General features: G+C 39.3%; 4 protein-coding genes across 7 annotated transcripts in view; 3 read left to right on the forward strand and 1 right to left on the reverse strand.

Moving 5' to 3' along the window:
- Positions 1-7,670, forward strand: part of ago4 (argonaute RISC component 4) — a 41,187-nt gene extending 33,517 nt beyond the window's left edge. For all 4 annotated transcript variants that reach the window (XM_041809624.1, XM_041809625.1, XM_041809626.1 and 1 more), the window contains exons 15-19: positions 95-238; positions 449-583; positions 672-773; positions 3,149-3,348; positions 3,782-7,670. In XM_041809624.1, coding sequence (XP_041665558.1) covers positions 95-238; positions 449-583; positions 672-773; positions 3,149-3,348; positions 3,782-3,890 — 690 coding nt within the window. In that variant the 3' untranslated portion in view covers positions 3,891-7,670. The remainder of the gene's footprint in view (positions 1-94; positions 239-448; positions 584-671; positions 774-3,148; positions 3,349-3,781) is intronic.
- Positions 7,671-10,845: 3,175 nt separating this feature from the next.
- Positions 10,846-12,524, forward strand: LOC121523266 (claudin-4). The gene has a single exon (XM_041808070.1). It carries the CDS (start codon positions 11,795-11,797, stop codon positions 12,476-12,478), a length of 684 nt encoding a protein of 227 aa, XP_041664004.1. The 5' UTR covers positions 10,846-11,794; the 3' UTR covers positions 12,479-12,524.
- A 2,927-nt stretch (positions 12,525-15,451) lies between these two features.
- On the reverse strand, positions 15,452-18,019 carry c19h1orf109 (c19h1orf109 homolog (H. sapiens)). The gene is made up of 4 exons (XM_041809517.1): positions 17,559-18,019; positions 16,529-16,708; positions 16,330-16,448; positions 15,452-15,694 (listed from the first exon to the last, which is right to left on the reverse strand). The coding sequence occupies exons 1-4, from the start codon at positions 17,825-17,827 to the stop codon at positions 15,654-15,656; spliced, it is 609 nt and encodes a 202-aa protein (XP_041665451.1). The 5' UTR covers positions 17,828-18,019; the 3' UTR covers positions 15,452-15,653.
- Positions 18,020-18,080: 61 nt separating this feature from the next.
- Positions 18,081-24,127, forward strand: cdca8 (cell division cycle associated 8). The gene is made up of 11 exons (XM_041809427.1): positions 18,081-18,206; positions 18,542-18,638; positions 20,694-20,822; positions 21,081-21,121; positions 21,220-21,298; positions 21,477-21,544; positions 21,679-21,761; positions 21,842-21,940; positions 22,838-22,967; positions 23,298-23,384; positions 23,507-24,127. The coding sequence occupies exons 2-11, from the start codon at positions 18,548-18,550 to the stop codon at positions 23,540-23,542; spliced, it is 843 nt and encodes a 280-aa protein (XP_041665361.1). The 5' UTR covers positions 18,081-18,206; positions 18,542-18,547; the 3' UTR covers positions 23,543-24,127.
- The last annotated feature ends 611 nt before the right edge of the window (positions 24,128-24,738 follow it).

Here is a 24,738-nt window from a genome sequence, read left to right on the forward strand (position 1 = left end):
AGTTTTATGGACGGATCTCTCCTTGTTTTCCTCCTTTCAAAGTTTTCCCCTTTCCTTTTAACCTCTTACAGTTGTCTTTGCTTTTTTTCTGTAGGAGCAGCTCTTTAGCCAAGAGGTGATCCAAGACCTGACCAACATGGTGCGGGAGCTTCTCATCCAGTTCTACAAATCAACGCGCTTCAAGCCCACACGGATCATCTATTATCGCGGGGGTGTGTCAGAGGGACAAATGAAACAGGTGAGTGATTATGCCTTTTAAATTCATACTGATCTTTGACTTTTTCTGCCATATTTTAGTCCAAATGTGATTAAACAGCAATTAAAGACAGATGGATTCATTATAAGATCAGGCTGTTCTGAACTGTTATAGGAGACACTGCTTTATTTTTAAATGGCAACAGTGATCTTAAATATAGAGAATATGTGCATTTCTTTTCGTGTATTTCAGGTAGCGTGGCCAGAGCTGATAGCTATCAGGAAGGCCTGTATCAGTCTGGAGGAGGATTACAGGCCAGGCATTACTTACATCGTGGTCCAGAAACGTCATCATACTCGTCTCTTCTGCTCTGACAAAGCTGAGCGGGTCGGTTCACCAAACTGATGTGTATTAATTTAACCATTTCATATTAATGACATAGCTCTAAACTGTTATTACTGATGTCACCCTTCAGGTCGGGAAGAGTGGAAACGTCCCAGCAGGCACCACGGTGGACAGCACCATCACACACCCGTCCGAATTTGACTTCTACCTGTGCAGCCATGCAGGGATTCAGGTGAGGGATACACACCTTTACCTATCATAGAAAGGTTTTAAAACCACTGTTGTATGTTTGGGTTTCAGTTCAGCAAGGCAAGTAATGCATGCATGCATGGATTTGGCATAGTTACACAAAAAATTAAAATTATGGTGAAAACCAACTATTGAATCAGATTCTGTGTTTGCCACAGTAATGAAGCTTAAAGACATTAACAGCATTACTTGAATGCTACTTTGACCTTTTGGGTAATTATTCAAAATGATGAATTTCCCACAAACTATCCTTATGTGTTGCCTGAGAGTCTAAATGGATGTACATTTGGAACTGGAAGAGACCCTTGCAGTGATTGTGCATGCTAAAGCGTTTTAACAGAGCTCCGTCTGAGCTCAGGTTTGATAAACCTTAAAGGTTTCTGTGTACAAGCAGAAATAGTACAAATATTCCCCCAGGCAGATTTTTGTCTGTTTCCATCTGCTTCTTTTAAAGCAGAAAATTACAATGTTTAGACAAGAGGGCTGATATTCAGGCAAAGCCTTTGTCCTGGTTAACATTCAAGTAAAATATCTATTACAAGGTAGACAAGTCCCCAAATATGCCTTTTTTGTTGATGTTTACTCTAAATGGGACCTAAATTCACAAATTCAACAACATGCAATATTGAATAAAGCTTGAAATAAGGGTTTAGACCATAAAACTCAATAATTAATAAAACATCTGTAGAAATTTGGTTTCTTTCTACTCTTGGCGTTGCCTCCTGCTGGTCATTGGAAATAATGCAGCTTTATTGCATTCCTGCATCAGTTTCACTTTCAGACCCAGCTGCTGCATGCGTTTCTTTATATAATACAGTAACCGTGTTAAACCAGTGATTCTAAAGAATATATAAACATCATGCCACATAACACATTTGTGAGTTTTTTATGAGTTTTTTAAATTACGTTCCAATCTATAATTGGTTCATAGCAGTGTCTGAAGAAGTAGGTACCCTTTCTTTTTATCCTTCACATTTTTAAGCACTGCTTCCAGTAAATAACTCACCTATTTAACATGCAAGACTGTCTTGCATATGTGGTTCTCCTAAAACTGGCCTTTAATTTTTCCACATTGTCACTTGACTGCAGCTACCTCAGACAATCTAAAATTTGACCATCTCCGCTACCCCACTTGATGTTTTTGGAGTTAATCCTCAACGATGTTGGAGTTCATGCCTAAAAAAGGAGGGATGCGCAATATTGGATTTTTGCTGATGTTTACAAAATAGCTCATAATGATAAAAGATATTGAAATGTAGTTCAACTAGTCCCAAAAACACACAATTTAAAGTTTGAGAATTATCAAATTAACTGTCATTTTTTTTAAACACACTTTAAAGTGTAAGAAATTATTATGAATAAAGACAAGACCTAAGCTGATGTAGGTCCTGTTGGTCCATGCTAAACCTCCAGTAAAGTAAAATATTGTGCATTCTTATTAAAAAGTTGTGCACGAGTGTACTCTGATTATTTTTGTTGCCTTTGTCATCAGCAGTATCCACAACATAGGCAGGTACTTTTGAAAGCGGCGGTTTTTCTGTGCTTTTTGCATGCAAACTGCATTTTAGGTCACTATAAGTGAAAATGAATGGAGGGTGACACTTTTTAAAAGCGTTTTCAGTGTTTATGGGAGCAGGATTTTGGGCATGTAACATCACACTGTGTGCTGTTTTGTCCACTGTTTGATTTCACTGGTGTAAGTCATGATCACCTATGTTCACATGGCAGCAGTGGATGTCAAACTTGTGCTGTTGGTAACATCGCTATGAGGACATTTCCATGCTTAAACATACAGTTGTTCTCTCACCATGTTGGTGAACGGAGCTCCTCACTGCTTTATACAACATTCAGACAAAAACCCTGCTGCCAACATTGGCGGTTCTTGATGAAACCCTGCTCAGGTACATGAGACAACTTAGTAAATGAAGTGCTCGTTGCAGAGGAGCAGTGAGAATGTTTTGGCATGTCAGTGACGTTGCTGCTGTCTCTTAATGTGCAGCTTTTAATGCACATTGAAAAACAGATACTGTTAACAGTGTGCTTTCCTTTACTTTATTTTTATGTATGGATTTTTAGAAACAGATAAGAACATTATAACAGAACAAACAGTTGGTCATCCTTAAAATCAGATAACCAAAGTGATGGAAATACATGCCAGTTCATGCAATAGTTCATTAATCACCTTCTGTAATTTTTTTTAACCACTTGTTACTACTTTATCTGGCCATTTTTGCAATTTTTGGCCACTTTTCACCCATACTACACCAACGCTTAAAACATTTTTATGACCTGTCCTATCCTGATTAAATTTGATTTACGGTGTTTACATGTATCATGGCATCTTCCTTCTCTTCTCAGGGAACCAGTCGTCCCTCCCACTACCACGTCCTGTGGGATGACAACTGTTTCACTGCCGATGAACTGCAGCTCCTCACCTACCAGCTGTGCCACACTTACGTCCGCTGCACGCGCTCAGTCTCCATCCCAGCACCAGCTTACTACGCTCGGCTGGTGGCTTTCAGAGCCCGCTATCACCTGGTGGACAAAGACCATGACAGGTGAGACTCAGCATCTCATATCTGGCTGAGTTTAAAACCAGTAGTAAATTGTATTTACATCAGTATTTTCAGGGTTTCACTCGCTAGTCTAGGGTGAAACTTTCCAAACTTTTTCAGTGCCTCAGCAATAGAGCGTAATGAACGCTTGGGTTGTGTTTAGTCATTCTTAAATGCATCTGTTAAGAATAAATTTTTTCTGTTTAGTTGTTTTTAAGTTAGACCAAGTGATCTAAATTTTTGGTCTCTCTGATAATGGATGCATAAGTTGATGATTTCAAATGTTGTAGATGGTAGGAAATGTTTTAGGATTGATTTTAGGTCACAAGAGGCTCATGAGTTTCTACAGGCACCAGACTGTAAGAACATACTCTTGTTTCATCCTTCCCCCCTCCTCATCCTCTCAAAGTAAACTCTGCCTCTTTGTGTCTTGCAGTGCTGAAGGCAGCCACGTGTCGGGCCAAAGTAACGGCCGGGACCCTCAAGCGTTGGCTAAAGCAGTCCAGATCCACTATGATACCCAGCACACCATGTACTTCGCCTGAGCTAGCAAGCACGTCAGCCAGTCCACCCGCGGATTCCCTTTCTCTCTGTTATTTACCTCTCTCTCTTTCTCTCTTTCTTCTTCTGCCACCTCTCTCTCTCTCCTTGTAGTCCGTCTTTCTCTCTTCACACTCATTCTACATTTTCTGAATCTGCACCAAAGCGGCTCTTGGACGGGGGAATCTGCCGCGTCTTTACACCCGGCAGGTTTTTTTGTTTCAAGGAACAATTTCCAACCAGCGTTCCCAACCCGAGCCGCCTTTTCAAACCAGCAATCCAGCACTGCGAGCCCCGCAGAGGGGTTTCCACTGCACAAAAGAAGAAACAAAACCGTACATACTACAAGTTGAGCCATTATTTTGAGTTTGTTTTTTTTCTATTTGAATGTCTGCACTCTTGTGTTTGTAAGATACACTGAGCAAGGGAGTGGATTGGCACAGTTTGTGTCAGCGCAGCTCTTTAGCTCTCCCAGCTAAGCAGGACTCTTATCTACTTTTACCTCAAAGCCCCTTTGGGCAAAAATCTGTCACAAGGTCTTGGGTTTATTGGGTGGAGGGGAGGGGACTATACAGGAAAAGAGCTGGAGGGAGGGGAGTCGACCTTTTGAGAATGATATATATATATTTTTCCTTTTTATGAGCGTGTGTTTTAACTTTTTCTCCTTTACCGTCTTTTACAAGCGAGGTGACCTGGGTGTCATGCCCATTACTACTTTCCTCCCATCTTAGCAAAGAAGTCTTTATGTGTGAGTGCGTGTATGTGTGCATCTCTGTATATACATGTTCTGCTGTATATGAGTGTTTGTGAGCGCACGTGTGTTTCATGGCAGGCCACTGAATTGTAAAGGGAAATCAAGGAGATAACTGCTGTAAATGCCTCAGATTTGTTGTTTTTATATTCACACATACAGTACATATAAGCATATATTTACATCTATAGAGCAACTTTGAGACATATGACTTAAAACAGGCCTCACAGAGGCTGGTGTGGGTATTTGTAGCAGCCCTGAATCACTTCTTAATCGAAATGCGTTCAGTTATGAGTTAGCTTGATGCCAATGCTAGAAACAAGGTGCCTTCGTGTGCCTAAAAAATGAAGTAATTGAGTGTTTTTGAATATTAAGTGAGTTCAGGTCTGACGTGTAGCAGTAGTAACCGCGGTCTGGCCTGTGACTGGCTCAGCATTGGGACCTGTTGAACGGCTGAAGGCATAAACGCAGAATACGGTCTTATCAGCCTTTCTGTGTGAAAGCAGGATCTTAATTTTTTTTGGACCTGAAAGATATTATGACGACACTGCTGGGCGTTGCTTTACTTTGTTTTTTTCTTTTTGTATTAGTTTCAAGGGCCGGAAACCAATGTAGTTTTTTGTTTATTTTGAGGTCTCCTTTGCTAACTGGCCAACTCATTGCACTGACCCGGGACGCTAGGCAAGCAACAGAGGGCACTCTCAATCTCTCTTACCTTTATGCATTTATACATACGAATCAACAAAGCAGATTTGTAAAAGTTTAATATAAGATGTTTTGTGGTTATCTTAAAAAAAGAACTGTTGTTTAGACTTAGTAGTTTACCATTGATGTTGTTGTTGTTATCGTTGTTGTCAATGTTGTTACTATTGTGATGAAATTTTAAGGTTGGCGGACAAAGCCAGTTCTATAGTTACTAGTACGATTCAGGAATAGATTTCAGTTTTCGAGCTGCAGGTGAAAGGGGGTAGAGCTTTGGGTTTTATTTTGTAGCATTCGGGTTCATAATGAGAAGAAGTAAGGCCCCAGGACGGATGCTACCTCGGTAGGACGAGCGTCAAATCTAGCGGCAGGTTCAAGGTAACGTGTAGCACTCCAGATCTGCCGCTGTGTTTATCATTCAGCTGGCTTCTGTGGGATTAAGATCAGATAGATGGAGACAATCAGGGATTGTAATCAGAGTGAACCTAGATTAAGGGATTCTGTTGAAGCGATAGGCAATGAGTTGAATTTTTAGACTTTTTAAAAATGGTTTCTATTATCTGTGTGTATTTGAAGTATACCCATCTTAAAGTCTCTTAAAGCTATTTGACTGTGTTTGTTCCAGATTTTTATGCATTTTTAACACTGGATTAAATGAATCGACAATAAGCATAAGCACTGCCCTCGGACCCCGTGTACAAACACTTATGGTGCCCCCTGGTGTCGCAATTGGGGAAAAAACGCAGGATAGGGACTGAAGGGAGGGAGGTCGACGTGCACGCCTCATCAGGGGGGGAACGGCTCAGTGAAAACGCTTTTGTAATAAACCACCCGTAAAGCAGCAGGTTTACTATGAATGAGTTTGAGCACCCGCCTGTTGGAGGCGTGGGCGTTGGCGCGGGCAGGAACCGAGGAGAGCTGGTAAGGGGAAGGCAAGGGTCGATAATAGGGAAGGGGGTTGTCCAGGCATTGCATGCAATAAGTTTTTGTTAAAAAAGGGCAGATCAGATTTTAAAACATGCACTAGCTCTAAGCAAACCCGGCTGTGGTTAAACATTCATCTGGCATCTCTAAAGGGGGTTTTTATACAAGATTAGATCCTGAAACTCCAGTCTGAAGAACAGTCACTCCCTGTTTGTAACATTGCAAAGCAATATTAAACCCAGTTCTAGTTTCAAACACGGATAAACAAAGCTATAATTCTACTCATTGTGGTTGTTGGTCTACTCTCGCAGTTGTGTCTCTGTACTTTTTATTTTTTTAACTTTTAGTTCATTTGATTTGCTTGTATCAATCAGTGGGAATGTGCATTTGGTGGAATAGTTATGTAGGCTTTAGACAATGTTTCTTTTTTCAAGTAACAAAATGTAGACTTTGCTCGCCTGCATGCCAGAGTATCGTCCTTTTTGAAAAAAGACAAAAAAACTTTTTTGGAATCATATTTATTATGAGAAAGAAAACATATAAATGCTTTTTTGGGTAAATGTTTATGGATTTAGTGGGACTGTTTTAGGCTAGCAATATTTGTCCAGTCTCTCCAAGACACATTTTAAAGATTCCTACACAAATGTCAGTAATTTTAGGAGGTACACTCTTTCTGGAGGGGAGGGGGTCGGATCTTTGCATCGTGTTCAAATCCAAACGAGGTACTTTCTTCAAACGTGAACCATGTGAAAGAACGAAGCCCTCTCCTCCTTTGCCAGGTTACTGCAGGGGAGCGTCCACTTAAGTCTCCTCGCTCCTGGTTTGTACCTGTGGCCACACCTCCTGGTTGGGGCTCTCCTGTCTCCATGGCAACTACGCTGACCCCTCACGAATGCACTTCCTCTTTGTGTCGGGGTCCTGGAGCAGGATTCCCTCTTTTTAACCTTTTTAGAAAAAGATCCATAAATCTTTCTGTGCCCCGATATTCAGAGAGCATGAATTATTTTTAAATTCCTCTCACTTTGATATATTGTTATATCTTAACAGATTTGTAATTTGACATTGTGTATCGTGTATTTTATTTGCCCTTCTTTCAGTTCCTGTTTTTCGGGGGGATTTGTTATAGCTTTGCTCTGTTTCTTTTCCTTTCTGCTAGTGGTCTCTGAAGCTGTGTCTGATTGTCTCATAGCAATAGAATCACAGAGTTGGAACATTCCGATTCTGTGAATGAACGGAATCCTTCCAGTTGTGAGGAGGCGGGGTTATGTTGTAGCTCCACCTCCTAGCAGAGGGCCATTCAAACGCTGGTATTGCTATTATGTGACATGTTCAAATTCATTTTTTTTTTTAGCCTGCAGGGAATTCTTGTGTTAATGTGCAAAGTAATAAATTGGTATTTTATGCCCATTACAAAGCCGGTGTGTTCTTGTCTTAATTATATCATTAAAAAGTTCTCTTTACCTTTATTGAAAAATGTAAACCGTGTTAGTGAATAGAACTGATTATCCATAAATCTTTAAGTAATACTCACTGAAAAAAAATGTATTGAAGTACCAGGTACTCAGCCACTTAATTTTTATTTACTCAATTTAAAAAAAAGTATTTTTCTTAAAGCAAAATTTTTCTCATTCACTGCAATGTTCACTTATTTCTTTCGCACACTTAAATTTTAAATAATCATGCTAGCAGTGGTAGGCTATTTTGAGCAATACTGAACCAGGAAGTGCTCTTCCATCCTATTCAGCTCACCATCCATGCTACATAATCAGAATCAGCTCCTATTTCCAAACACATTTCCACATACAAGGATTCTGACTTTGTTCCTGGTGCAAAACAGATGACATGGAGGAAGAATAAAAATAATAAGAGGCTATAAACTTAAATATGTTATAGACAAATCTAGTTCCAAAATGAAAACAAAGTAAAAGATAACATGAAATTATGTACAAAGGTGCAAGAAAGGACAAAATTTTTACCGGTGAAGAGGGTATAGTGCAATTTTCTAAAGGATATATCACACAGTGTGCAGTTGTAGATAGAAGAGATAAGTCTGATGTGCATTGATGTAATGCAGAAAGAAACATTTTTATATGCTGGTTCTGGGGATCAGGGAGTCTGATGGGGGTGTCTAATATCTGGTTTTCTTCTGCAGTATTTATAAAGGCATCACCATTGATTTGGGCCCATTTTTTAACAGTTAGGACCCTTTAATCAGGCTTTGAAGAGCTTTTAGACTAGTTAACACAGAGGCCTATGTGTATTTAGTCACTAGATGGCAATCTTTGCTAAGGTAAATGGGATCATGATTACTGACAGCAGTAAAACATGAATGATCTATTTCCTAACCCAGTGACCTAGCTGTTCTCCGAACAGTTACATGAGGCATTTTTGTGGCTTTGCCATATTTGATTTTCTTACTCAGTAAGCCTTATTCACTACTTTACATACAATCAGAACAGCATATGAGACTAGCCAATGTCAAGAACATTTAGATTGTTTTCCCATCATAATTTACAGTGTTGTGAAAAAGCATTCCCCCTCTTCCTGATTTTGTATTTTTTGGCATATTTGTCACGTTTCAGATCATTTAACAAATTTTATTATTATTTAATGTGCAGAGTTGTTTTATTTCAGCCACGTTGGAGGGTGTCCGAGCATTAATGGCCTGTTTAAGGTCATGCCACAGCATCTCGATCAGACTTAAGTCTGGACTTTGACTTGGCCACTCCAAAACCTTATTTTTTTTACGGCATCCACAGGTAGACTTTCTGGTGTGCTTCAGCTCATTGTCCTACTGCATAACCCAAGTGCCCTTGAGATTGAAGTCACAAAGTCATGGCCGGACATTCTCCTTCAAGATTTTCTGGTAGAGGGCAGAATTCATGATTGGCCTCAGAACTATCCCATGGATGCCATTTTTGTCCAGTCTCTTTGTTACTGTCAAATCATGAACACGAACCATTACTGAATCAAGGGAGACCTGCAGGTCTTTAGATGTTGTTCTGGGTTCTTTTGTGACCTCCTGGATGAGTCGTTGATGTGCTCTTTGAGTAGATTTAGTAGGCCCTGCACTCCTGAAAAGGAGTGTCTTTTCCAGGTTTTCCCCATTTGTGGGTAATGGCTTTCACCATGGTTCACTGGAGTCCGAAAACTGTTGAAATTGCTAGGTAGCCCTTTCAGACTGATAGATGTCAGTAAGTTTCGTTAGATGGCAGCATGATGTGTTTCTTTTTGAGATCTTTTAGCCTACTTCACTTTGTCAGACAGGTTCAATTTAAGTGATTTCTTGATTCAGCAGGTCTGGCAGTAATCAAGCCTGATTCTGACAAGTGAAATTGAACCCCGACCTCCAAAAAATGTGGTTTGATCACAGTTAATTAATGATTAAACAAGGGGTGGCAGTTACTTTTTCACATGGGGCCAGGTAGGTTTGGATGACTTTTTCTCCTTAACAAATGAAATCATAATTTAATGACAGTATTTTGTATTTACTCTGGTTATCTTGGTCTAAAATTAAATTTAAATTGTGATGATCTGAAACATTTCAGTGTGACAAATATGCAAAATGTAGTATTTTGTGTATTGCATATTTAAGTCAGACGGCCACATCTGCCCGTCTCTCCGCTCACTTTGGACTCCAGCCGTCATTGGTATGTGTCACCTTCCTCTGCTTCCCTTTGTGTGTTGTCCCCTCTTCTCTCCTGTTTCCTGTGTGTCCTGGCCGGTTGTCATGGGCACTGTTACCAAGGCGAGCAGAGGCTTCAGAAGAAAGGGAAACCCGAACCGCAGATCTTGATGCCGTGATATTTAATTCATCGGCACAACGGCACGCCAAGGTTCAGTGTGATGCAGATGGAGCAAGAGAGGTCTGGGCTGGAAGGGAAAAAATGTGAATATGAAGACAAAGAGGGGCTGTCACATCCATATGCCGCATCCAGGGACTACTTTTTTCACCTCTCTTGCTTTTCTAGGCATATATGGATACTATATGACCTTTAAGGGCACTCATGTTTCAGCTTTGTTGATTTTCATTGAAAATACACAAAAAATTGAGGCTGGATTTTAAAAATCCTGTTGAATGTAACACTGCTTACTGTCATTTTTATCTTTTTCTACGCACCTGTGACCTGTCTATTTAACACATGGCTTTTCAGAATTTAACAACAAAAAAGAAATGCCTAAATGCCCCCTTTTGTGCAGCTTTTCTCCCTTTCATCAGAGACAAAAAGGGCTAAAAGTGAAAGCTCATTTCAGTGAAAGCTCCTTTAAAACAAACATGCGAGTTTGTGTGGCATGAAAGCACCGCAACGTGTGTAATCCTCGTCGTAGAGGCCCCCCCTGCTTGTTGTCTTTGTGTTAACTGATCCACCTACGGACAGCGCTCCATCCTCATCCATCCATCCCTCCCTCCTTTTGTTGTCTCACCCTCTTTTGCCCTCCCTCCTGATTCCCCATTTTTTTTTTTCACCCGCTGAGGTTCAGTTTGCTTTCGCTGTTGGACTAAAAATGCTTTTTCAAGAAGACAGCACTGATTTGTTTTTACACCTTTATTGGAGGCAAAGCGTCCCTTTTGGGCTGCGTTGCCAGTAAAGAAAGCAGCCGGGGGGGAGGGTGAAGTGGCCTCATCAAGGCTTGGACCCCAGCGCTGCTGTATTGTCAACAAGGAGACTCTTCAGCCAGCAGTAGCAGCATCTGATGACCAGTCTTGCTCTGTAAATCTGTGCTTTTTTACCACAGTTTTCAAGTCAAAGTTTGATGTAGATTTTTGAGAAAAACCTGCTCAAAACCAGCTTGGAATATCATCTCTTTGCTCTTCTCTACAGGATGTTTGATTCAGTGATTCTCTCAGGACTAAACATTGGATTTTGAGGATTTTTACTCTGTGTAATCAAGCATCTGAGCCCTGCTGTGACAGGATACACTCATAGCAGCATCAGTTGCATTGAAATCCAAGTATCAGGTTCTATCAGTCTGATCCACTTAGGTAAGGCTACACCGACCAGGACTGTGACACTGCAGTTAAAAAACTGGACTCCTGAGTTTGAACCAAAGCTGGACGTGGAGAATCCTCTTCTATGAAAAAATAAAAAGCCTGGCTGAGACCCATTTCATCCACAAAGGCCTGGACAGTGAAGCCTGATTGATCGGGCTCCTGTAAGCTGCCACAGGTGGCTGCACAGCTATCGGCTGCTCAATAATGCATTGAGTCGAATTCAGGAATGAAAGGGAGGAGAAAGTGTCTGAGAGAGTAATCCTTTGGTGGTTGCTGAGAAAAAGTGAGTGGGATAACGCTGGGAATCGAGGAAGACACGTGGAAGTAGATAAAAGTAGGAAGCAGATGTTGAAAAGGAAAAGAAAAAGAGGAGAACATGGCTGCTGAGAGACAAAGTTTGGGCCGAAAAAAGCAGGAAGTTTGAAAGTAAAAGTCAAGCTGAAGTTTGACCTTATTCAAAAGACTGTCTATTGGTTTCTAAAGTGGACTTTAAAGTTAAAAGGACTACAAAGAAGCTCAAAGAAGAAAACAAGGTCATCATGGTGAACACGGGCATGCAGCTGATCAGTTTCACCTGTGCTGTGACCGGCTGGATCATGGCAATAGCCGTCACTGCCCTGCCCCAGTGGAAGGTCTCGGCCTTCATCGGCAGCAACATCCTCACCTCAGAGATCAAGTGGGAGGGCATCTGGATGAACTGCATCTACCAGACCACGGGCCACATGCAGTGCAAGACGTACGACTCCATGCTGGCTCTGCCTCCGGACATCCAGGCCGCCCGCGCCCTCATGTGCCTCGCCATCTTCATGGGCTGGCTCTCCTGCACCGTGTCCTGCTGCGGCATGAAGTGCACTACTTGTGCTGGGGACGATCGCCGAGCCAAGGCTGGGATAGCGCTTTCTGGTGGCGTACTCTTCATCCTCACTGGCCTGTGCGTACTCATTCCGGTTTCCTGGACTGCTAACACCGTCGTCCAGGATTTCTACAACCCCAACGTGCCCCTCATGCACAAACGGGAGCTGGGTCAGGCTATTTATCTGGGCTGGGCTGCTGCTGTTATCCTCATGATTAGTGGGGCAGTGTTGAGCAGCACCTGCCCTCTTATGGAGAGAGGGGGCAGGTACCGAAGGGGGTATATTGGCCGGAGCTTTGCTAATTCACCGGCGCCAGATCCTCCGAAACCCATCACATCCAACAGTCTGCCTTTGAAGGAGTACGTCTAGGAAGAGGACAGGTGGAGTGGGGATGGATACGATTAAACTTTGCAACTCTGGTTCCTTCCCATGTCTCAAGTCTGTGAATTTTAATCTATGATCTATAATTATATATTTATTGATATACATAGAACCTTTACTTTGCTTTTGTATCTGTAATGTCAACTGTAAACTTGTCAGCAGTATTTAAAACATTCAAGCTGTTTTGAAATCTGACATTTACTCAAAGACTGGATGTAAGAAGTGTAAGAGTAAATGAAATCACAATGTCCCAATTCAGGGGATGCATCCTTTGGAGTGTACATTTGATGACCAATTACAGCACAGCAATGCAACAAAGGCTGTCCTACACAAAGACTCCTTCAAATGTGTCCTCTTCTCCCCAGCAGACAAAGGAACAAAGGAAAGAGTATGGTGCATCCCTTGTAGTCGAACATACCTCAAAAGTCATTGCGCTCCAGATCAAACAAGCCAGCTGACACTAAATTGGTAGAGTAATACGTTAGTGAATGTAAGTAATAAGTGTGAACTGGATCTGATAACTATTAGTACCAATATTAAAAAAACGTGCAAAGAGGTCTCAACAGAGAATCCTCTGTGGACCAGACTGTATTGTCCCAAATCAGCCTGAGTGGTAAGCAACAAAGACTGAATCCTTTAGAGGACGCTACCCCAAAAATGAGACACAGCTTGTGTTTACCTGCCTGGGGTGACTCCACAGGCTGCACAAAAAGTCTGATAACAAGGACCCCCTTCTGATATTTTTTCCTGCAAATACATTTTCCCGACAAGCTAAGAGTTTACTCTTATTTGAGATATTGAGTCTTCTTTAATATTCATTTGTTGACTAAAATAGGGCTAAATGTGTTATTTGATAACCTTTCTTCTATGTTGAAGACAGAACAATAACAAGCTAACAAACTGAGAAAAGTAGGTTTGATTTTGTAAGGAGATGGAAAGACTCAAATCTCAGGTTGTTACATTTAAAATGTAGTCACTTCTTGTTCACTAAAACTAGACTTGGCTGCTTTTGAGGTTTTTTTGTCTACAAAATCAGAATAAAACTTTGAAAAGAGAAAAACAAAAACTAAATATTACTTTAAGTAATGATTTTTTTAAACAAAGACTAAATAAGGCTAATTTAAAACAGGTTCAGTGTTAAATTATGGTCTAATTTTACATTTTAATTTCAAAGTGACGCAAAGCATACTATTGGTCCTTAGCAGAGAGGCGTCTGGCTGCAGTCTGCTTGTCTCAGACATGAAATAACCGCAGTGCAAACATTACAAACTAAACAACAAATAGAAAATGCCAGGAAATTTGTCAGATGTCTAATCCAGGATTCAATTATGCATATACCTGTTTTAGAAATAGGTATGTTCACAGTGGCTTGTTTTAGCTTTGTTAGCTTTAGCTAAAGCCAATGTAGCTATGAGCTGTTAGTGTAACTTCTTTGAAAATGGCCTAGCATTAGTAGACATAGCTCACTCCCAGGTAACAAATGCAGCTTTGTTTGCTTTAGCTTTGTTATTTATGTAGCTACATTCCCTATGTTGCTTATGAAGCTAACCTTGGTTTTAGATTTAGCTACATAACTATAATACTTATGGAGCCTACTTTGTCAGTTTCATTAATTTTATAAGCTTTAGATTTAGCTATGTTAGCACTAAGCTATGTTACCTTGTAGCTTTAGTAGCTTTGTTTGCTTTAGCTTAAGCTATGTTTGTTATGAAAGCTACATAAACTACATAGCTAATGTAGCTTTGTAAGCTTTAGATTTAGCTATGTACTTACATTACCTACATAGCTTACATAGCTAATGTAGCTTCATTAGCTTTAGATTTGGCTACATAAGCTATGTAGCTATGTTATCTACCTAGGTAACATAGCTTTGTTAGCTTTAGCTACATTATAGTGTTTTTATGAAGGACAAGGTTATTTTCCTGTAAGTGGTCAGGTTTTTGACTTTTAACTTTAGGTAGCCTTACTGTTACCTCAAACCTTGCCTTAACCCTAACCTAGAAGTTTAATCCGATTATATTTTTAAGATTTAGCATGTATTTCCATCCTGATAATGGTGGCATCTCACAGTAGTAGTCTGCAAGGAGGGTCATCTAAGATCTGCTGTCTGCAGCCAGACTGTCTTGTGTCCCAGTCTGGGGTTTGAGTCTCTAGGGTGCGTGGCTGTATTTCCTTTTAAGATGTCAAAATAAAATTTGCACATTTCAACCAAGTTATGATAAAAAAAACTTATTGGGTAGCTTATATTATGGTGTTTTATGTAAAAACAAGTCTGTGTAGGCCTATATTTAAGGGGAAATAAGCTTGTATTGAAAGAGTGATATTTATCTCTAAATGCAATTAAATTAATTCTTTACTTGGACATTGATGTATCACTTTTCATGTACGTCCCAGGGGAGCTCAGATTTTTTAGGGTGTCCTTACACTAGGGCCAGTTGCCTGAATTCATGCAAAAGCACCATAGTGTCCCTTCCTGGTCCCTGCTGGCCTAGGATCACATTGCTACCTGCATATCCTGGGCCTGAGGTTGGTTTAACACAAGATGACACGAACAAATTGCTGTAATTGGGATATCAAAAGGGTGGCTTTGCCCACTCCTTTTTTCCGATCTGTGCTTTTACTCCACTGTGATTTTTTTTAGAAAAGCCTGAAGAAAGCCTCTTGCCTTTAATGTCTGCTCACAACAAAGGGATGATGGCTTCTATGATGGCTTGTGTTGTGAAGATTGCAGTGATTACATAAGCAGTTATTCTCTGACTGTGTCATTACCTCGATGTGTCACATAAAGCCTTCAATGAGTGTGCCTACATTCAAAGTGTGAAATAAAAGTTTGTAAAATATACTTCTGTAAAGGTGTTTGCTACCTTCTTTATTCACGTGTGTGCTGGTTGATCTCTGGTTTGTCACTTTTCCCAACAACAAATTTCACCGTCATCTATCAGAGGTGAAAAGATGCTGACATCCTCTGCCATGCTTTTATTTATTATCTCTTGGGACATTTATGTGATAAATCTGGTAATTTTTCAAGCATCCATAGGAAAAGTGTCCATCTGAGGTATCGGTGACGGTGTCCTTAATACTCCTTTTAAGATAAAGCTCCTTTTTCACGAATGAAAGTCAGTCAGAGTCAGAGCTGCTCAGAGGGCCACTTATGTTCCTCTTGTTATTGGGCCGCAACAAAAAAGGACACTTTGCAGAGAGTATCTGAAAGAAGAAAGGGAAAATGACAGTTTACCTCCAGATTTTTAGGATCATATATTTAAATGTCCCTCACTACTGACAATGATAGCTAATAAAAGTGACTGCCATTATACTGTAGATCTAGTTAACACTGTGCTTTAGCTTGTACTGAAACATCCGCTTAATAAACTGGCATCAGTTCAAATTATGTCAATGACTATGTGAATGATTCCTCAACACTAATGACAGTTCTTTTGGGTTGATTTATAAGTCATCATTTATTTTATAAGTCCAAAAAAAGGGGGGGGGGGGGCAACAAAAAAAATCAAATATATACTAGTATATAACATATTTTCATCTATATCTATTATCTTCAGAGTCAAAAATTCAATTTAAACTTAATTATTGATTTGTAAACATTGGCCTGATTCTCCTGATCCTGTATTATTGATTTTGTTATTATCAAGTCATGTCACAAAGTCATAGTGTTTTTTTATCCATGAGAAGAAAAGTGATTCTTGCCAAACACCAAAAGCATATATATGTTTAAATATCATCTGCTATGAACTGCTTGTATCTCATGATGAATTATGGGCCAGTTAGGAAGTACGTTAGAAGCATAAGCCTGAGGTTGGAAACATCATATTTGTCTTCCTTACCAGTGATTCTGGCTTCCGCACTGGGAGACTCCATGGATTTCCATCTTTTGGGAGCTGCTTCCATCAAAGAGAGGTCATCAGCTCTGAGTGTCTGCAGCAGAGTCTTCCTCCTCAGAAATCTAAACACCACAGTTAAGGAAAGAAAGTCCCAGAACGTAACACAAACAAAACCTGATGTGAACATGAACAGAAAGGATACTGCTGCCGATAGTGACGCTCGGCATCCTGCAGCCACCCCAGCATGTCAGAGACTGATGGGGCAGTGGCTGAGCGCTCGGTCACAGTGATCAGATCCAGACTGTCTGAGTTCTGCTCGTAAAGCTGGAGGACTGCAGAGACCTGGTTACTGATTGAGTCTCTGACGGACTGAAGAGAGGACCTGGGGAGCAACAGGTATGTAGATAGCTTAAAATTGTAGATAAATAAACATGTCTGAAAAGTGGATGGCTGTAATCAAAGCTACTCCAGCTTACCTCCAAGTTTTTATTTATAAAGGTATTTTTTTGCATTTCAGTGTAGTTTGATATAAATTGCAACTATAAACAGACAGTAAAATTCCTACTTGCATATTCTGATTCCTACTACCATTTACAACAAGTTTCTTTTTCTGGTGAAAACTGCAGGGATTGCAGCTTTGAAAGGAATTTGGGGGAAATTATTTGTAATTTTTTTTGGAATTTGATAAGACATTTTCAGGGGAATTCGCTTGAAAATTTTCCACACATGACATGGAATATATGGGGGGTCATTTTTGTCAGAATCTTTGGGCTTTATGACAGAGTTAGGGAAGGCTTTATGATAAAGTTTCACTGAAACTTTTTGGAAATATTTGCAGAAATTTTGGGGTACTGTTTATATCATACTTTAGTAACATGTTTAAGGATTTCCACAGATATCTTAGGCAGTTTCTTTGAAATTTCAGAGAATTTGTTTGTATATTTTAAAGGAAAAAGTCCGGTTAATTTAGAACATTTAGTGTAAATTTAGTTGATGTTTTCCCTTAACCAGTTCTTGTGGTCCAGCATCAGAATGACTCCACTGTACCTCTCAATGACTAATACCATTTCTGTCTGTCTGACCAAAGACTCCCAACAACTGTTCAGGTCCTACTATCCCAAGTAAGTGGGAGAAAATAACCCCACCACCACCACATGCCTGCTGCTGTTGAGTAGCTATAAATCAATCACATCACATGATGTTATTTTTGTACTAATTTTCCAATTACTCACATCTTCTCGTTGAGTTTGAAGAGTACAGTATCCGTAGCTTGCAGAAGTTTGAACCGCAGCCTCTCCTCCAGATCAGGAAAGTCTCTCAGAGGTGTGTTGGAGAGTTGGACATTAGAAAGAGCTCTCGACTGCTCTACCAGATTCCCGAGAGACTCAATGAGAGGGCTGCACTCGGACAACGCGCTCCTCCAGATCCGCTGGTTGTTTTCCAGACTCTGAAAACTTTTCCTAAGTGCTTGATGAAGAGAAAGGAGTGCAGGTTTGGACATTTTGGGCGCTTTTAAACATCCATTCACCACGGAATCAAAGCAGAGATAAGGCAATAATAGGATTTTAGAGGTGAATTTCACAAGTCCGTTATGATGGATATCATTCTCTTAAAATATCCCACAAAGTCTCCAGAATATTGATAGCATCAGCTGCTGAAAACATCACATTTCTACCATGTTGCTTGGAGTCACTTCCGCTTTACTGATGTAAACACTGACGTTTGCTGCTAGGATAGGTTAGAGAGTATTTTGCGTGACGCAATGCAACCACGACCACTGATTGGCTGATTTCAGTCATGGTCCCGCCCCGCGCGAAGGTTTGAAATCGGCTTTGTGGTCGACGGAAAAGTTGAGGGTCGGAGGCAGGAAATACCATTCGGTAAATAACCATTTATCTAGCCATTATTACCACATGTAACATTATTATTCAGATTTTTTTGAATTATATTTTCTGTTTCTGACTGAAATGGTAAATACCCCGAGTTTAGTTTCTTCCTAAGAGTAAAGTAGTCGTGTTGCTAACCAGCTAGCTTGCCAAGTTAGTGACGTTAGCTTTTGCTGCTAACCCTTAAACGTTACTAAAATGAATGGAAGTTAAATCCATCTGTAGACAGCACCGTCCTTTGTAGATTATTTTCCATGTGAAAATAACGGTTTGTAAAGCTATCTAGTGATCTTACGCTGGTAAGTAGACGTTATTTCGCTGCTTTCCAGGCAGAAATGGCTCCCAGGAAAAGAACTACGAACAAACGGAAAAACAACCCAAGGACGGCCAAGCTTGAAGCTTTTCTGCAGGATTTCGACAGCGAAGGTAAATATACTTTACATTTAGCTGCTTAGTTGACACGGCAAGTAATATTCTTTTGTTAATGCACTCAGTAAGAAATAACACAGACCTTAAACCTGTTAGGTTTGCTGCAGGTTACTCATTGCACGTTTTAGTATGCCTAGGTAATAGCTATGATATTAAAACTGTATATTTTTACTCAGCAAGAATTACACAAACACTGGAATTATAAATAGATTTATTTTTGATTATTCATTGTAAAACAAATTAGCTGCAATAATCATGTATGTGTTTTACAGTCCAGCTGAAATGGCTGTTAAAGCGCTGTTTTATTGCACATTACCAAAAAGAAAACACAAAAGTGCTTTTTTGTCAGTAACCTGTAATGTAAAACGCTGTATGTTAAATAATATAGAAATAAGCAGTTTTTATTGCACTTATTGTCTATGTTTTATTCATGTTAAAGCACACAATATTCAGTCATCCACAGCTAAAAACAGACACAATGAATGTGTTATTTCTTAGTATATTTAAAAAATGTTAAAGTAGTTTATGTATATTACTGGGTAAATAATCAAATCAAAATTACATCAAAACTATTTCTGTGGCACATTTAAAAATAGTAGTAGCTGACCAAAGCGCTGTACACTGAAGAAAAGAAAATGCAAAAAATAGAAACAAACACCAGTGAGAGAAAAGTACAGATACAACAGAGAAATAAATATGTATAAATTGATATATACCTACACAAATGTATGCACATGCTTGAACATCTACATAGGCACACACCTTTATATACCTACATATACAGGCCCAACACGAGAACAAATGTTAGATTAAATTTTCCCCCACTAAAATCTAATGTATAGGACACTATGGCTTAGTGCACAGCTGCGATCAAGATACCAGGCTCTGCAGTTATCTCATAAAAGGCTGCCATTAGTATTGTACTTGAAAGGTTTACAAAAATGGCTGGAGAAAGGCTTTTAAGATTACATTAGCCACTATTGCACTTTTTAGAAGTACCCTTTATTTTCAAAACAGGAAAACCTCTTATGTTTGGGAAAATATAAAGGTATTTTGAAAGCATTGCTGTAAAAATGTAGGCCTTGTATGTTTTGTGCAACTTAATGTTTAAATGCTTCTAGTTGAGAAATACACACTTCAAAACTATCGTTATTTTCTGCATTTTCCTTGACAACCAAGCAAGTAGACTCATCATACCATTGATGAAATATAGCATTATCATAATTGCAGTATTATCCAGTACAATCACAAATGCACATTATTGCCAAATTGTGCAGCCATGCTGTGGCCCATGTCGTACTTTCATCCCCAAGATGATACTGACAACAGGCGGATCTGCAATCCTGCTTCTATTATATTAGTTTACAATAGCAAAGGATGCATCATCATGCGATGACAAGTTTAATGTCTAAAAAAGTCTTAATGTGGAAGTACCTTTACCTAGTCCATGAACTGTCACCTTCTGTAATCTTACATACAGGCATAAGAAGCGCTTCAGGTGCCTTCATATTCACAAAACCTCTTAAAACTTACAGAGATTAGCACATTTTCAATAAAATTCCCTGCAAGCAAGTGAAAGGGTTTGATTATGTTCATATACTGTGATTGGCAATATATGTGCACATTAATGTGTACTTGTACTTGTATGTTTCTTGACTGCTAGTATTTCCTCCTTTGCTGTTTCATTAACAGCCTCAGACTCTGCTGTGATGTCTGCATTACCTTTTTTACAACATATCCTGCTGCCCATGTTGGTGAATTGTGGAAAATCTGTGGATTGCACATGCAGGGCTTCTCTACCTTGCTGGCTCTCCCCTACTGTGCTACCTTCAAAGCCGGCACACCTCTGCGACATCCATATTTAATCTGAAATGTCACAAGGGTCTAAATGTTGTGCCTTGAAATGAGTCTTAATCGGACAAATAATGGTCTCCTCTGTGAGATGTGTGAATAACCACCTCGGGGAGATTCCAGGGGTAGCACGTGTGAAACTTTCTACAGATTTTCAGAAGTGCACATGTGTAAACAAACAGCCTTGATGTGTTTTTGCAGTGGAAACCAGAGTCATATGTATGAAAGAGAAGATCAACCAGCTGCTGAAAGATGTCGACAACAGTTACAACATGGCACTCATTAAGCTCCCAAGCGCCATCAGGCAAACGCCGTGGATGGAACACTTCAGTAAGTCCATACAGTTTATCTTAGATTGGTCAGATGAAAATCTAAAATCCATAAGCATTGATTTGAGAAGTTTGCCAAGTTGGCAGAGAGTTCTTCACTACTCTTTGCTAGTTTCCTTAAAAGCATGGCTATGTATTTTTAATGGGCTGAATTTTTATACATTTCTGTTCTGTTCTGAGTGAGTTCAGACATCTTGTTTATAGTTGCAAAAATGAAACCTTATCATTAATGAATGTTTTTTAACCCATTGCTCTACAGAGCCTGAGAAACCCAAGTCACCAGAGGTGGATAACACAAAAGTGAGTTGATTGTTGGTCCGTCTCAGATCATTTGTACTGATTTACAGGGTTACCTTGTGGTATCATAAACATGGCTTGCATTAATGTCACTTTTTCAGACAGAAGAAAAGGCTGCGATTGCTGAGAGTGTGGTGGCTGCTGAGGACCATGCAGCCCTTCTGAAGTCAGTCAAGAAAGGTATGTGACATGAAGCTTTTGTTTTTCTTTCCAAATATTTGTCACCCTTTCAAGTCTACTAAAAAGACTGCTGTGGAACAAAGGACCAAATGTTTTAATACAGTTAAAAATGAAGTTTGGAAATGTAATTTAATCTTAAAGTGTATTTCATTACATTTATCTGACATTCAACTCACAGTGTCGAAGAAGAAAGTTGGATCCAAGTCCAGTTCAGAGGATGAAAACACCCCCAGCACCACAAGAAAGGTAACGGCTTATTTCTATTCAAATATATACAAAAGGGTAAAAAACATTAGTGATCACAAATATTAGAGCCTTTTCTTGATATAGCGCTCCTATGCAGCTACTTCATTTCGTTTAAATGTTTGTTCCTAAATCAGGGAAGAGCAGCAAAGAAACCTCCAACTACATCAAAGAGAACAAAGGCACTGTCTGTCAGCAAGCAGAACACGTCCATCAGAAAGTAAGAACACTATTATTCAGGCGATCTCTGTTTTTTTCATCAATTATCTTCATACTAAAAGTTAGATATCTCTGAATTAGATCAAACAGGAAGCCACTGGTCACTCCTGCCAGGAGTATACTGGATTCTTCTCTGATGATGGGACCGACTCCTCTCATCACACCGCGCTTCGACCCAAGGTAAGCAGATATTAGGTATTACAAACTTGCTTTTGGCTATAATGCCGGAATTTGTACTAATTTTAATACTCATTTAAAGAACAGTTGTTGCAAAAAAAAAATGTGTTTTTTCTTAGGGATGCACGACATTATGAGCATGATACCGGTATTGGCACATATGAAAATTCCTGCCGATATTTTAAAACCAATGTTTTTGGCTGTAAAAATCCAAAGATGGAAAAAGTTACATGATTATTGTACTCAAGTAAAAGTACAGTTACTCTGGTCAAAATTTACTTAACTAAAAGTACTGGCTTGTAAATCTTCTCAAGTAAAAGCAAAAGGCATTTCATTTAAATTTTACTGTAGGTATTGAGTAGCTGATAGTAGCTGCTGAGGAGTTGTACAGTAAATATGAACTTTCCTTATTGGCAAAAACAACAAGAGAATAGATCTCCAACCAGGTTGCTCAGGTAAAGTCACACCTCTGTAATAAAGTAAAATACACTCCAAAATTAAATGTCTCAATTAAACTCATATAGAGTATTTACCACTTTAAAATTGTCTGTGGTGGTCCACACTACATAAAGTTAAACTACACTTTTGAAAGTGTTCAATGTGTTACAATAAGACAGAGCTGCAGAAACTCTTGTAAATCTGTGGCATAGTGGGTCTCCTCTAGTAAAAACAAAGCAGAGAATAAACCTCATAGCAATACTGATGTACCATGGGTCCTTGAGGAACACCTAAAATCATAGATGTGAATTCTAACTTGGTGGATAACCACTCTGCCCACACATCCCCCAGATCTTAAATTGCAGTAGAGTTGAAAAGTTTGAGTTTCCTTTTGCTATATAGAGTGACATTACACACAGTCTAGAGTTTTCTAACACTCAATGTACTATCTTCTGATTTCAGGCTGCCTAAGACCCCCGCTGTGAGAGTTCCCCGCCACAAAGAGAGGGTCTACAGCATCTCAGTCAATGGCTCTCCCATCGCTGGTGGAAATGAAGACATTGTCATCAATGTCCCCATCGGTAACGGAGAGGTGAGTGACAGTGGGCTGGGCTCAGAGATCTAACAAGAGAATGTTTTTTAAAGTCAGAAATTAAGCCGGAATATCAGGCAATGAGCAGAAATTAAATCAACATACAGTAATTACTTCTCATCTAATATACATGCGGTTATAAATGCTTGTTGCAAACTTGACAATATTCTGTCACTATGGTACAGAAGAACTTAAGATTTTCTTTGTATGCCTGTGTGTTGGCCTTTCGTTTTCAAATAAATGTTTATTAGGACAGTATAAAAGTCTTTGTATTAATCTAATGCTAAAAGCTGGTTTACCAACCAATTATTTTTGATGTTGTTGATACAGAGCATTCAGCTTTTGGCCAGTCAGATGGACTCGGTGGATCTGTCTCTGCTGGATGAAACGGCTCTAAGGAGCATTCGACTGCTGCAGGTGTTTATCGTTTCTTTAGCTCTGTGCTTCTTTTGCCCTGTTTTTGCTTTAAGATTCCTCTGGCATTTGTGTGAATAATTTGAAGGTTTTTAGTCTCAACAACTTTTTTTCTTTCTTGACAGAATCGCCTCACAACTCTGTGTGGAACGTCAGAGTGACCCGTCCATCTGCTGTAGTCTTGTACATTACTTCTTAGACTTTATTGTGAAGCTTTTTATCGTCAGTGTGACTTGAGCCACACTTCTTTTTTTTACATCTGAAAGGTGGGGTTTTAAATAAGTTATCACACACAAATGTTCTGAAAAAAAAAAAAAACTGGTTTTGCCATTAGTTATTTTTTACTGGATATAGTTTTCTTTCTACACAGTACATTCACTGAAAAGCATCCAACTAATGAGAACTGTTAAATGTGGTGTAGATGTGTCATTTCACTACTTTTGTCACATCTGCACGAGTTAAAGTCATTTAGGCTTTATCCTACTGTTGACTTTTGCTCAGGTCTTTTTCATTTTAGTGCTGTTTTCACTCTTACATGTGGTCTACTTTCTCAAATCTTTTTTTCCTCTATTTTCCAAGTCCATCCCTTTTTTACATTTTTGTGTACGTTATATTTTTGTCATTGTTGAATCATCCTGTGTTTCCATAAATCAGCATACAGTCACATCTTTAGGCCAAATATGACCTTTTTGTACATATTTTATATTTTTCCCTTGTTCTAAAGCTGATAAAGGATTTTGACCACATCTTTTAATTTGTGTCCTATGGTTTATTTCTAATTAATATGGAATGGTTCATTATGATTTAATGTAAAAAAATATAGTGGTAATTTATAGTTGATTGCACAAAGGAAAGTTTGAACATTCACATCCAAATCAAAGTGAGCGAGCGTCCAAGAGAACATGATGAATACAAAAACATTTCGCACACTGCAGGGCTATATAAATATACTGAACTATATTTTTTCCCTTGGTGTTAAAGTCATCACAAAAAAATTTAAGGCTTTCTGACTATTAACAACCATTAAACTGATAATGAACATGAGTTAATATAAAATCCCTCAATCCTCTGCTATCAGTTTAGTCTTTTGATATTGTCTTTAACGACAAATGTCCTCTTCCAAAAACATTCATCAAAGTGTTAGAAAAATCCTTTTTTTTGGGTTAAATCTTTGAATCAACATCAATCCTCATCATATTCACCAAATACTGGAACATATTCAGGATTTTAACCAATTAAATGCCAGTTTGTGCAGTGTCACATTTAAAGTTTATAAGACATTTAGGGCTTTAAGGACAAAAACGTCCACCTTCAAAACCTGAGAAAAAAGTCTACACACACATCCAAACCTAGGTGG

The sequence above is a fragment of the Cheilinus undulatus genome, linkage group 16 (genome assembly GCF_018320785.1).
Source record: "Cheilinus undulatus linkage group 16, ASM1832078v1, whole genome shotgun sequence".
NCBI lineage: Eukaryota > Metazoa > Chordata > Actinopteri > Labriformes > Labridae > Cheilinus > Cheilinus undulatus.

Excerpts from the sequence above, each read along its gene's own strand:
- cdca8 (XM_041809427.1), top strand. The coding sequence starts at position 18,548 with ATGGCTCCCAGGAAAAGAACTACGAACAAACGGAAAAACAACCCAAGG. Across the intron at positions 21,122-21,219 it reads CAGAGGTGGATAACACAAAA|ACAGAAGAAAAGGCTGCGAT; the intron begins GTGAGTTGATTG and ends TCACTTTTTCAG. Across the intron at positions 21,941-22,837 it reads ACACCGCGCTTCGACCCAAG|GCTGCCTAAGACCCCCGCTG; the intron begins GTAAGCAGATAT and ends TTCTGATTTCAG.
- LOC121523266 (XM_041808070.1), top strand. The coding sequence starts at position 11,795 with ATGGTGAACACGGGCATGCAGCTGATCAGTTTCACCTGTGCTGTGACC.
- c19h1orf109 (XM_041809517.1), bottom strand. The coding sequence starts at position 17,827 with ATGTCCAAACCTGCACTCCTTTCTCTTCATCAAGCACTTAGGAAAAGT. Across the intron at positions 16,709-17,558 it reads TTCAAACTCAACGAGAAGAT|GTCCTCTCTTCAGTCCGTCA; the intron begins GTGAGTAATTGG and ends GTTGCTCCCCAG. Across the intron at positions 15,695-16,329 it reads TGCGGAAGCCAGAATCACTG|ATACTCTCTGCAAAGTGTCC; the intron begins GTAAGGAAGACA and ends TTCTTCTTTCAG.